Here is a 15,111-nt window from a genome sequence, read left to right as displayed (position 1 = left end):
ACCTCGTCGTACTTTGGTATTATGTCGTTTCATCAACGATGATACTGGACCAAGAAATTCCTTACCAGGATCAACCTGAAGCTGCTGTGGCCATCGTAGACCACTTTGTGGTCCACCACCTCGTTGATAAATTCGTTCAAACGCATCGGCTACTTCAGATGATGTTTTCGTTGATAGCGGTTCTGCATTTTTATATCTACTTGCAACATCAACTACAGTTAACGCGTACTTGTACGTTTTTCCACGCACAGTATCATGTGGTAAAAACAGAATATCTGCTTGATGAACTTCATTAGGAACACTAACATCGAAATACGCGTACTGAATTCGTTTCGGTGGTGGTAGATAAATTTGCCATATTGCCTGTTTGGATAACCACGCTTTAGCAGTAGAATGTTTAACCGCTGCTGCATCAGCGAGTTTACCAATTGCTGCTTTGCCTCTCCAATATCCTCTTGGTGAATAATAAATTAATTCCATTATTAATTACCAGCCCCAAACGCTAATTTACCTTTCATTGCAGATCTTACTAACCAATTAGATAATGATTCCCTAATGTTTTTATTTTTTATGGAATTTAACGCGTGAATTAATTTCACATCTGCAATACGTCTGTCTTGTAGATTTTTACTCTTATACGCATCATCATGAATATGACAAGCTCGATCAATAGCGTTTACTGGTTCCTCGCCTGGTTTTGGTTGATCCTGATTATCAAGTCTGATATCGAGTCGAGTACTAGGACCGCAATAATTATATCCTGGTAGATGTTTTTCTCCTGGGTATTTAGCCCATGGAGTACCCGGAAACTTTGACATCAAATTAGCAACATCACCACCGCGCTTATTAGGTAAAAACGAAAGTTTCTTTCTACCGCACACAGAACATTTTCCACCATATGCTATTTTTTATTTTTTATTATAACTGTAGCTAAATCAGTAGTCGGAGTTTTAACTCTACAGCGTGAACAATATAAATTCATGTTATAATATATATGGATATAATTGATTTCTCAGCGACAAGAAAACGAGAACCTGTTAAGCATCATCCTGCGCTACCTAATTCCATCAGAATGATTATCATAGGACCATCTGGATCGGGTAAGACGCAGTTATTACTTAATCTGATAATGAGTTGGTTGAAATGGGATAAGTTGTATTTGGTAGCACCATCCGCTGATGATCAACGATGTTATGAAGTATTAAAAGATTTTAACGAAAATGCAAGATTACTGGACGAAGATAATGATGTTATAGAGTTTATAACAGATATTGATGAAGCACCGTCCGTTGATATTTTAGACGGATTTATTAATAATTTAGTTGTGTATGATGATGTGATGCTAGATAAACAATCAAATCCAGCCAGGATCAGGGACAATTGTAATATTTTAGTTGTATTTAATGGTGTAGACACACACACGCTGCGAAATATTCATCAAACTTGGTGCAGCGGTGACATGGATATAATTAAATTCAGAAATATCTTTTCACGAGCGCAAGCTACCAGCATGGATTTATAACAATAAATTTACATGATCCTAGAACAAGATATCGTGTGGGTCTTGATAAAATATTTGGATAAATTAATAAATTTAATTAAACAGATATCATTAATATAATGAACAACTGTGCGTGGTTAATTCAAGGAACAACAAATAAATGCAACAAAAGGTGCCGTGGAGAATATTGCAAAAAACATAATTATATTTTAAAGAAAAATCCTCATGCTGGTTCACGAAGTTGTGTTGGATGTAACAACGGCGTTAGAGGGTTCGTCTACAATTCTGTTTGGGACAAACAATAATCGTATACGTGGTATTGACCTCTATGAAGGGTCACTATTTTTTTTGTTCTGAACACAAGGGTGACCATTCCCTTAAGTGGTCTGTTCACCCTCTCTGCTGCTAAAACTTTATAAATATTATCTTTGTGTGTCTGTGTTTGTGTTTGTGTGTATATATGTGTGTGTGTGTATTTTAACAAAGCAAAAACAATTTGAATTATATCGCTACAATGTCTGCAGCGTGACAGTTTATAATGATGTCTAGCACTGGGGCATCATGCCGCAGACATGTAGAATTATGTCACACCCATTCACATTATCCTGACACCAGGTAGACCAGTCCGAACACTAACCTTTTAATGCTGAGCGCCAAGCGAGGGAGCTGCTTGTTCCATTTTTATTAAGTGACTGTCTATTAGTGATGTGTGCACGATGGAACTGGTTTTGGGGTTGGTATATGGGGGCTAGGTAACAAGTGCCGTAATTCGTGGACCCAGATTTAAATCTCCGAAGAGAACAATTGAAAAATTTCTAGCCTGAATGATTTATATTAAAAAATTCAGATCAAGTACTATTTTTAATATATGGTTTCCACTCAGAAATGTCTGCAAAAATGTATATAATTTTAGCCAGTTTCAATGCCAATTCAGCACGAATAGTTCTGTTGAAGACTGATTTCGTCTATAAGGGAAATCTTGACAGATCTTTGATTAAATACGCGTCGGTCATAAGAGTCTAATTATTTATCTTTTCCTGTTTTAAATAAATTCCATAGTTACAGCTGCACATTCATAATGATAGAAACTTTAAATTATTTCTTCATCAATACATTTTCTTCCATTCATAATCGGATGTGAATGTGACAGTTATACTGGCTCTGGACGACTTTCACCAGCGTCTATAAAAATATCCCTTTTTAAAGGAAGGTAAACTTGGATTGCTATCAATAATAAATTTACATAGTTTCTTAATTCGTAGAAAAACTCCTTAAACCTTTAAAAATATCCTCATGGTTTAGAAGAAGAAGAAGAAAAAAAAAACAGTTTTTACGCCCTTATAAGTCGAACCCAACTCCAAACGGCACATATTTAGATCTGCCGTCGCATAATTAGCTGGCAGATCTGGGTGTATGAAGTTTGCTAGTACTGAATAATAAATAGAACATGCGAGATAGGCCTTGATCTGTCAGCTCATTATTACATTTTAGATGTGAGTCTGTTTTGGGTTAGGTTTTATGTTGTTGTCTTTTTGTTGTTATTTATTTTGCAGTTTTGCAGTAAAGAAGATACCCTTACTTCACCATTAAAACCCGTCATCTTTTTTTAAATAAGATTATGTAAAATTTTCATCTTTTGATCAATCTCTAGGAATGTCAGTCGTTTAGGATATAACCTCCTTTTAGTCTGCAACATAAAAAACTGCAGTCGTTTTGCATCTACAATGATGAAATATATTGTCGTTCATATTTATTTTGTGGTTATGCTTAAAACGACTTTTCGTTGGTTCTTAAATTAGCATATCCGCTAGCCAAAGTTCAGATATGCAAACCATATCTACGCCTTGCCGGATCGAACATATATTTAGAGATTTGTCCTAGCGACATCTATTGGATTTCATTAGTTGCCTCACTTAGTATTTAGTGCCAATTAACCAGTACCTTGTAACAGCGGTACATTGTACATCGGCCGAAAATCGTGGAGGCAATTGACTTAAAAAGGATACTTTATAAGTTTAACATTAAAAGTATGATAACCTACCAGAAAGAAGTCATTTCATGCTTATTTGATTCAAACGTATTTGTACAAACAGGGACTGGCAGTAGAAAACTGCTTATTTCCTCCATTCTAGTTGTGTGTTCCCCTTGTCTCGATCATGTAGGAACAGTGTTCACATTTGAACAAGTTAGTTTTGATTGGATGCGGTGGTTTGCCGCTGCATCCAAATGAAATTCACAAACCCGAAGCACTACAATATCTGCTCGATACGCCAAGGTGTAGATCAGGTTAACATATCGGAACCTTGGTTAATTAATATGTTAAATTAGTGGATTGGAAGACCGTTCAATTGTTTAAAGAGAATGATCACTGTTTCTTTGTATGTTTAAATTTGTTGTTTGTAGCATCCAAAAAGTCCACGAAAGTTAGTAACGCACGAAATAAAGTGATATCACAGTACATGGTTTACTTGTCAGCGGTCATCACGCAGGAATTAACTTGAGGTTTCAGTCATTGTTATGCCATATATATATATATATATATATATATATATATATATATATATATATATATATATATATATATATATATATATATATATATATATATATATATATATATATCGGATATATTTCATGGAGAGAGTGATAAATCTCACTCAGAACAGGCAAAGTTTCCTTTTTATGTTATGCACAACCGTGTTGGCGATCTCAAGTGCATAGAAGTCGTAAATTCCTTACATAATATCACACACACACACACACACACACACACATATAATATCATCTATTTAACGTTTATGTTTTGCTGTTTTGTGTACATTAGCACAGGAAGTATGAGTACAATTATAATTATCTTTCCTAATTCAAGTTAGAATGCATATGCTTGGTCAAAACATAATTTAAAAATATTGAGTCCATACTGGCATTTGAGCTTGGTTCTCTCGCATGACGGGTCAAGTTGCTAGCAGTATCGGCCTTAGCTAACTCGGTGCCAGATTTTGTTCATTATTGGCAAACCCACCCACCCCCCAGATTTACGCACGGGGCCTTCTGTGTTCACGGCTTTTGAAAAAAAAACTTTTAAACAAATTTTATGATATTGAAATTAAAAGTTTCTTCCATCACATTAAAATTATTTTGTCTCGATTGATATATTTTTTAAAATTACTAACGCGCGGGGCCCAGGTGAGCGCGAGGCTCGTTTGGGCCAAATCGATCCAATCGGCATAAGGCCGGTCCTGCTTGCTGCCTCGGCACACAGTAATAGACAGCATATAGCACGAAATTCTTTGGTAATAATGTGTAATATGTGTAAAAGTATGATAAGATGTTTTCCTTTCCTACATTAATACTGGATATATTTCGTCATGTGATACAGACAGTGTGATATTTTAACGAGGATGAAATATACAGAATCCGGTATTTACAGTAGAAAAGAAAGTTTTCGTTTTATCGTACATCAATCTTCCTACTGATGTGAAACTTAGAAGATTATATTCGCTCTTCAGTATACACCTTTCACTCACCTCGTCTTTTCGTAAATTCACCTCACTTTCAAGGGTTAATCATACAAAAGGCTAATAATACAAAGGGCTATAATCATACAAAGGGCTAATCATACAAAGGGCTAATCGTACGAAGGGCTAATCATAGAAACTTCAGCGACTTGCGGAAGCGGTAAGATTGGGATGACCTTTTCTGCCGCAGCTAATTAAAATTTTGATATTTTGTAAACTAATTGACCCTATCTGGCCACCAAGTGCGATTCAGCAATGCTTCACTGAGGGTTTATCATTGTTGTCAAGGAAGTCAGGTAAAGAACTTTAAACGGAAACGAGTCGAATTTCCTCAGCAAAGAGATAATTTAAATGAATAAAACGTGATACAGTTTCCATTTATTTGTTGCAGTTCACAAAAGAGCTCATTTTTTTGCTCCATGCACACATCTGACATGATGGAAAATCTTGTACTTTCACATGTGAAACTATAGGAATGGCGAAATATGAGAATTAATTAACAAATGATTTTGTATATTTCACTCTTAAGTAAACAATAAATTGATATAATAACGTAAATAACACCGTAGTCATTTAACACCAAGAAGTAACACTAAGCATATTGGTTATTTGCTAGCGGTTGTTTGGTGTGGAGGTGGAGGGCGGTGGTATATCTGTAACATAGAATTCACCCTATATACAAGCGTGGTTTATATGTTAACATACAGACGTAAATAAACTCACATCTGTTCACATAGGAATGTATATATAAACAGGTCTTCCAACTGACAGAACTTTATTCAACCACTTCATATTTACACAGTAAATATGTGATGCAAATGTGACTCAAAAAGAAATTTGTTTAGATTTTCTGTAATGTCAACTGTTCCAAATCAAATACTGCAAATATCCGGTAACAAATACATTCAAGTAAATATGGGAATGTATCACATAGTATAATTTTAATATAGTATGTGCAGTTTCATATTTTTGATGCAAATAGCCGGTAACAAATACATCACGGTGAATAAGGGATTTTCTGCATCCAGTAAACCTTCTTTCACATGAATATTACAACAATGTAATGTTTAGTTGTGGAAGTGACATGCTAGGTTACGTAAACATGGATCGTCTACTGCGTTCGAGCGGGTACTGTATCAAGCAATGATACATCACGCGCATTGGACATTCTGTGTTGAAAAATGATCTTTTTTCTGTTAAAAAGTTATGTTCATCTCGTTGAATAATGTCTTGCTTTTGCTCGACAAGGATCGCAAAAGCTTGCCATTATTCAACTCATTTCATAAATTCAATATTAAATCATTACAGCTTCTGTCAGAATGAACGAAATTATTCATTTTCTTTCTATCTAAATAATGTCCACTGAAATAAAAACTTTCTGATAACAAGAATCTCAAATGGGTAATGTTTTAATATCAATTTTATGAAGCTCGTTGAATAATTCCAGCTTTTGCTCGCGAAGGCCCGTTAAAGCTGACAATTATTTAACTCGTTCCACATATCAATATTAAATTACCCATTTGAGATCCACTATATATTTTCTAACATGACATGAGATATTGCTGCCAACCTGATTGTGAAAGTTACTCTGAAACATGCATTATCTCTGTATTTGTTAAAAAATGGAATTACACAAACATTTTACAGGAGGTACACAATGCGAATAGAAGAGTTATTTGTGCATTGCATGTGTGTATAATTCCCATATATAATGAGACTATGCATATGGGGTTGAGCCATTCTTGTAGGCCTCACTATATTTTATAGTAATTACAAAGGAGTTAAATCTTTCATTTTAAATAAATCCAAGTGACAGATTGGAAAAAATGAAATACATAAAAATATATACATTGCATTTCATGCAATGGTACATACATATTCTTCCACACGCATACACATGCCGACAGAAAGAAAAAAAAAACACCAAGAGACATACTCACACAAAGCAATCTTGCTTCAATAATTGACATTTTTCTTATACCCTTAACAGCAATTAAATTATAATAATGCATGTACCAATCCCAGAGGCGTAGCTATGATATTTTGCGCCCGGGGACGAACTATAAAATTGGCGCCCCAGCCCCCTCCCCGTTTAATCACATTTTTGAATATTACCCTTGTTTACTTATTATAATGTAACGTTGTAAGCCTCATTTTGGCGCCTCTGTACCTTGGCGCCCGGGGACATATGTACCCCCCTGCCCCCCCCCCGCTACGCCTCTGACCAATCCTGCTATTACTAATACTACGATTGATTTCAATATTGATTACCACAGTCAATTAAATGTCTAGAAGATTTTTAAATTAAGAATGGACTTAGAATTGTGACTATCTCAAGGTACACAATTCCATAGAGTAGGTGCATGCTGAGTTCCACGGAGTAGGTGCAGAGATCCATGGAGCAGGTGCAGAGATCCACGGAATATGTGCATAGTTCCATGGAGTAGGTGCAGTGATCCAAGGAATATGTACATAGTTTCACGAAGTAGGTGCAGAGATCCACGGAATATGTTCATAGTTCCACTGAGTAGGGGCAGAGATCCACGAAATATGTGCATAGTTCCACGGAGTAGGTGCATGCTGAGTTTCACAGACTAGATGCAGAGCAAGATAATACATTCTCTGTGGTAGCAGAGATCGATGCATTACTAATTTATTTTCAGAGATAGGTTGCTTCTAAAGAAATAGGATAAAGCACAGGACTGTGATTGTTGATTATTTTATAAACAGTCACTATTGTACTGCAGCTTACTAATTACTTGTTATTGAACTAGATCATTATTTCAGCATAAATGCAGATGGAGTTGTCAGATTCAGATTTTAAATTTTCAAAATTACTCATGAGAGTGTTCTCCCATATTGTAGATCCGTAATCAAGAAGCGGAGGAATGTAGCTTTTCAAGAAAGGTTTTCTTTTATAGTTTAAAGGTATATACTAAAATGGGAGTTTACGAAGGAGAACTACCCATTTTAGCAAAAGCTAGCTAAAGAGATTCGGATTTCGCGAAGAGAGTTTCTTTTGATAGAATAGAAAATTTTAATCATTGCAAACGAGCACAAAGGAACACATGAAGGTAAAGGGACTAAATGTTTCCATGGTGTGTGTGTGTGTGTGTGTGTGTGTGTGTGTGTGTGTTATATGGATTTTTAACGTAGCTTAAACACTTTTTCAGTCATCTCGCTACGATGTCTGCAGTGTGACAGTTTATAGTTATATCTAGCACTGGGGCATCATGCCGCAGACATGCAGCATGATGTCCCACCCAGCCACATTATTCTGACACCAGGCCGACCAGTCCTAACACTAACCTCTTAATGGTGAGCGCCTAGCGAGGCAGCTGTTAGTACCAGTTTTATAAGTCTTTGGCATGACTGGGCTGGGGTTCGAACCTGCGACCTCCAGCATCCTAGGCAGACGCTCTTACCACTAGGCCACTAGAGCGGTCGTTTTACATGGTACTTTCTCTGATATTTTATTGTTCTGAAGTGCTATCAAGTTAAAATGTGTATAGTGACTAAAAGTTTATAATTTTACTTTAATTTTCATTGCTAAATTTTCAAAAGACAAAACGTAGGGTCTTCATAAAATGCCCAGTAATCAAGTATAAGCGGTTAACTCTTCTGGCGATTCGTCAGAGGTAACGTAAACTTTCACATTTTATGGATTGAACGTGTCATACATACACGCTGTAGCCGTCCATAAAAAAGTCTTAAACATATATTTCCTAATTTTTTCTGGAGGTCTGCTGTACCGTGAAGATTGCTACTTGTATCCAATAGAAAGGAAATTGAAAACACCCCCTTCACTCCCAAGAAAACATGAAATAAATACAATGTTTGCTGCATCCAGCTTCATCGCTTTTATGTTGGCTGAAAAACAAACAACCGTGACTGAGCCCGTCTGGAGAAGGTCGCGTGCATTAAATATTGTCCATTATTTGATTAAAACGCAATAATTTCAAGAAAATGCAACATACCAAATACTACTTTTATATCTTTCCTCTAAGTCAATGCTTTACATAAGTAAATGCTACTACTCAATGGTCTTAAACTATGTAACAGAATGAAGCGAAAACCATCAAGTTTAGTACAATTAGCAAATAATTTATTTTCCCATATGACAAAGTGAAAATTAAAGACACGTACAGTATTGTGAATTAAATAATCCTCAATGTTCTATCACAAGTGCAAAAGTATAGAATATTCCGAGTGAATTCCAATAATCTCGAATGTTCTGATGTAACAAGAGCCTTGAACGTCCTGATGTAAAACAATGATATAATCCAGAATGTCTTTGAATTAGTTCTTAATAAAAACCTAAAGTAGTAGTTTAGTCAATAAGGTCTATGATATCTCTGTAATTCCAGTGGATAATTTAAAAAATTATTAATCTCAAATTATATTTGCACACAACTAAAAATAATTGTACAGACAGATCTTAAAACAGGAATGAATAATACTGATTTTACTTGACATAAGACACAGTAGAATCTCTTAGGGAAAAACACGTGTCTTGAACTCAAAACCAAATAGACATCTTGTTCATTTCTAAGAATTATGACAAAAATCAGGCAGATGTTACCCTCGTTCATGGACAATATTAAACCTATACTATAAAATTACATAACAATAAAATAGTGTTGAACTAAGAATTAATGCATTCGTTTTGTTAAACAATGTCGATAAAATGAAGGAAACATATCACAAATATTTAGTTTATTGATGCTATACAGGTTGTGAATTTATAATATTTCTTTTTTTCAATACGAGTTCACTACCTTTCTGGGGGTGGGGTTGTATTCCTTGCATGCTACATTAAAATGACGAGTATGGTGCTTTTAGTGCTGATACGTAATTTTTAGCTTATTAAGTGTAGGAAAACGCAGAATAAACTTTTATCATATCACACAAGAGGATATTCGTTTACTTCATTATCTTAAATCAATCAATAATTTATATCTCTCATACATGGAGACGAATGCACTGGTTTTCATTATCATTCGTTTACAAGGGTTACTTTGTAGTAATCATAAGTTTTGAGCCGCAATCCTTGAAACGATTTTTAAAAAATTATGTCATTGTTGTCATTTTGTTTAAACTTCTAATATTTAAAGTTTATTAGGTTTTCAGAACCTTAATGATCCTAACTTTAACATTTCTTTCAATCAGGAATATCATTTAAATACCTAGTCGACAACTAACTTTTGACTGATTTTTTTTTTGCAGATGTGAATTTGGAAAGGTCCATTGTAATAACACAAGTATCCACATAGTAGCAAGCGGTCATTGTCATAGCGTGCCCTCCATGACCATCGTGCCGTTATTACCGGGGCCTGATGCGATACAAGATTTCTTCTGCACTCAGCTGAGCCATATTAACTGTCCAGTTACTGCGGACGAAATGTGTGGGACGGACGGGAAGACTTATAAAAACGGGTTAGTATTCAGACCGATTGAAATCTTTGCTAATCATAGTTCCGTTCTGACCTGGAAGTCATACAATTCAGAGCTTTGAGTTGGGTAATTAAACATATCAATTTCTGAGCTCGGGTCTAACATTCTGTTACTACTCTCGTCCAATAAATGGTGATTTTACTTTGCGAGTGGTAATACAAAAATTCCACGCTCAAGATCAATTTCGACAATGTTTGTGATTCACGGGGCTTAGACCCATGTCCAACCTGGGCAGATCAATCAGCTGATTATTAGCCTAGCGATGGCGATATAGATTCGATGTACACATGTGCAATACAATTACCTGATGAGTAAGCGTGTAATTTAAATAATAAGCAACAACATATCTAAAATAATTAAATATAATATTAATTGTAATATTCATAAACGACATGATATTAGATACATGGTAGATCAGAATATATAGTAAACAAGAATAAAAAATTCATATATAACAGCAAAACATTACTTCGGTTCCAAAAGCAGGAGATGTGAGACACAAAACTGGTGGCAAGAGCCGGAGAGCAATTACTAAGGAAGTTCCGCGAGAAAGTGAAATGATGTGTATTACAACTAAGATTACCGTGAACATGCGACTCTTTACAAGATATTACGTCACTTGTTACGCGGTGTTGGTTAGGTTAACGTTATCTACAGGATGATCGACCACCGTATTATTGCCCAGATATAGTAAATAATAAAATAACATATGAAATCAATGGAAAGAGTAGCAGAGATCTAAGTAGCGATACAGACAGAACAATGCCCGTATGTAAAATATAACAATTCATTTAATTACATTAAAAAAAAATTAAATTGAACATGACTTTTGAATGATAACTTTCACTTAGAAATAAAATTACTAAGCTAAAAAAACAACAGTTAGCCATTCTGTTTTTACCGATAAGACAAATCTCATCATATAATCGAGTGAATGATATATATTATTCGACCAGCATGCCGACATCACCCGCTTCCTTCTTGTCCTTCCAAATTCAACTTGGGTGACTGGTCTGAGTCCTTTTTCTTTTCTCTCTCCAGCCTCCTTCGGGTCATCAGCCGTAACTTGCTTGTCTGCTCTCTTTTCCCACTTTATGGTGCAAATATGGAGCTATTTCCTTCTGCCTTCTCGAGACACGTTCATTTCTATGCAGCCGAATCTCTTTGTTTCTCTATGTTCCGTGTCCCTCAACCTCCAGACAATCAATTTCCTTTCTTTACAAAACATCACTTTCTACTAATCATAGAGTCAAGAACTTCCCCTTCCGCAGAAAAGTTTGGACTAATTTAACTTTCGAAGAAGGTAATTTATAACATTCGTCTGGGAAACACACACCACCTATTTAGCTTAGCCAATCAGGATTAGATTTACCTAACCGCCGATAATATTACCCAGGTCTATTCAGGTTTGAGTAACACCTCATATTTGCACACTTGGTAATAATTATTTCTGGAAAATCTCATTTTATGACTCTTATTTCCAGTAGCACAAAACGTTTCTGGATTGTATCCACTTTGTCGTCTTATTTTCTCTACGTAACCCTAAATTAACCTCGCCTCTCTATGTCTCTAACCGTTATCTCAATTAAAAAGATGAAACATGTTCATTCAGGAACATAAACTCCATCGCATCCTAGTGATTTACTGCGGGCCTAGTCGATATATTAATGTTAATTGTTACGTGTCATGCTGACCACGACAAGATTGACTCTGGCATATTTTGCAATAACATTGTTTTCTTACAAAATTCACACTGTTACACAGGATAAGAATGGTTTGAAGGAAGGGGTAGAATAATTAAAGCAGAACATCATGTCTTGTGCGATATATATTTTGGGTACTCAAGTACAATACATAACATGTATTACACATTCAATTTCCAATGTTAACTGAACATTTGCAAAAGTTAATAGAATAATTATTTTGGTAGGAATTAGGTTAGAACTAAGATGAAAATATTATGATGAAATTCGAACAATATGTTGCAAGTTAAAAATAAGACTATATTGATTTGTTGTTGGTATATATTTGTTATAAAGTAATATGCTGATGAGAATCCACAGCAATATTGGTTAAAACAAAAATGATCTGAAATGGTCATCCAATAGCTTTAAACTAGGACTGAACTCAGAAATAAATTCTGACGTGGTAAAGAATAAGAATCCTGCAGCTGATAGACAGGCCATAACAATTTGTCGATAGACCCCGGAAGAGAAGACAACGTATAATAAATATGTAGACAAGACGGACACAATGGTAACAGCATTGTAATCGCAACAACATATGGCTAAAGGATGAAGAGCGTTGAATACACAATTAATAATAGTCACGATGATTCAGGGATATAAAAAAAATATATTCCCCATGAGAACGGTAGAACCAAATAATTCTTTTGTAGCTTGTATTTAGTGTCTTTGTTTAACAGAAGGTGTTAAAGGAAATGTATGTTATGATTGTTCTGTTTGTTGCAAAGGTGTAATCATATCTTCTGAAACTACAGGAACCGACAATTTGGAATAAAACAGGATATCGCAGTTCTTGCTTGTTTATCTGCATATTCATCCGTTGCTCAGAGAAAGATTTATTGGTTTGCTCCTCCCTGTTATTACTACTGTCTTTCCATATGTGACGTTCAAGTATGATGTGGTATCTTCAAATCGATCATCACTTGCATTGTGGCTTGTCTATTGTGAAAACAAATATAACATCTCTTTGTAAATATTGATTATATTTGATTGAAGACTTAGTTGAGACATTCAAGTTCCATGTCAGAATAAACAAATGCAATGGAAAGCAAAAACTTATTGTTTTGGCATATTTGGTCTTTTTAAAAGTATGGGATATTAAAGGGTTGGTAAATTTTAGATTCTTCAAGGTTGTCAATATGGAACGGAATTCCTAAAAGATGTTGTAATGTGTTTTATGAGATGTTACATCGTAGTTCAAATCTTTGAGTAAGGCCGTAAGTAGTACAGTATGAATTTGGGTATTATCCAATGAACAGCTCTGAATGGTGTGGTGCAATGGCAACCTCAACTTGGTCTCCATATTTCCATATATGCTCAAAAGTGCTGGCGTCTGCGTCCATTGTTTGTTTACAATAGAAGTTCCTTTATGCACGTGAATGCAATATGTATGTTTGTACGCGAGTTCAGTGTTGTGCAATATTGCAGGATACTGACAATGTAAAGTTAACGGAGAAAAAAATGAGCATATAATAATTGACCTTTACGAATTTGAAGGTCTTCAGCAAATCCTATCCCTTTTCATAGTAAATTCAATAAAAGCATAGTTTCTTATTATAGCTTTCGTCCCTGTATACAAACGGTTTTTAAATTCCGAGGAGATGCACCGTTATATTGGGGGCTTGGAAACTATAATAACAACGGCAAAAATAACAGTAACCGCTTTACAAACTGAAACAACAACAACAACAACAACAACAATAATAATAATAATAATAATAATAATAATAATAATAATAATAATGAAAATAACAAAGACAACAGCTTAAACATTGATGAAATTTAACAATCACTCTTATCATCATGGTAAGAATGATAATAACATCATGATGGTTCATGGCGCCGTGAGGTAATATTTTATTGTGGAGCCCCTAATTGGCAACTCTGTATAATACACTCTAATTATAAAAGAATCTAATCTGAGTGGTGTGAGTCCGTAGAACGTGCGATTTGTGTGTGCTTCAACGTGATTTGACATGACTACTCTAGATGCGAGAAAGCGCCAATTATTTTCTTGTTATCTGTTTCAAATTTTAAACTCACCTGATATTACACTTGGTCTTTTTTCCTCTTCATGTGCATATCTCCTTTTTTTGTTTATTTCCAGATGCGAATACGAGAAACAACGCTGTACACACAGAAACTTACATTTGGCTTATGTTGGAGCTTGCAGAGTCTGACCATTTTTAGGTATTAGTTTAGTCGAGAATTATTTAAGTTTTTTGAGTATGATACGATTATAATTTTGGCCGTCTTTCTTCAGAGTGTTATTAATAAGGTACTGCCATGTAAAATGTCCTATTTTTGGCGTAGATACTATCATGTAAACAAAATACCTGTCGAATGTCAAATTTACAGGTAGATAATACTTGTAGTTCTTACATGCATCAATACATGACAACAAATTTATTTTAATATTGTAAAAATACATTTTCGCACAAGTCATTTGATACTAAGCATGTCCTCTGAAAAAAGTTGGGAACTTTATATCTTGAAATCGTGTTCATATTTTTTATCATTCCAGATAACACAAGCTGTATATTTTCCAGTTCTTCAGTACTTGCGAGTGGTGCTAAGTAATTAAACAAACCGTCGTCTTTTCTTGCCATTCATTATTCGCCCACGATATAATTAAAGGGTCATTATGGCATGAGTTGACTCTAATTATTTGTATCTCTTATTTGGTGAGTGTGCATATGTGTGTGTGCTTGTTCCTCGTAGTCCAAGGTGACCGCTTACTTCACATTATTGCATATAAATTTACTATTTAACATGTATTGACATTTAATAAGGTGAGTGGTTCAATAAACTAGCAAACTTCACATTAACCGACGGAAAGTGGGGGGTCAAAATTATAGATTTAATTTTTCAAAAACTTACATGCAGTGAAACA

At 35.0% G+C, this 15,111-nt stretch overlaps 1 protein-coding gene across 1 annotated transcript in view; it reads left to right on the top strand.

The window, feature by feature from the left end:
- LOC149776951 (follistatin-like) overlaps positions 1–14,871 on the top strand; it is a 31,981-nt gene extending 17,110 nt beyond the window's left edge. The window contains exons 3-5 of the mRNA XM_089941667.1: positions 10,246–10,455; positions 14,326–14,408; positions 14,743–14,871. Of these exons, the coding sequence (XP_089797793.1) occupies positions 10,246–10,455; positions 14,326–14,398 (283 nt within the window). The 3' untranslated portion in view covers positions 14,399–14,408; positions 14,743–14,871. The remainder of the gene's footprint in view (positions 1–10,245; positions 10,456–14,325; positions 14,409–14,742) is intronic.
- Positions 14,872–15,111: the final 240 nt, after the last annotated feature.

This window comes from Sinohyriopsis cumingii, chromosome 18 (assembly GCF_028554795.1).
Source record: "Sinohyriopsis cumingii isolate HCF-2022 chromosome 18, ASM2855479v2, whole genome shotgun sequence".
NCBI classification, from domain to species: Eukaryota; Metazoa; Mollusca; class Bivalvia; order Unionida; family Unionidae; genus Sinohyriopsis; species Sinohyriopsis cumingii.
Note: the sequence above shows the minus strand (reverse complement) of the source record. Positions and strands in the feature narration are given on the sequence as shown.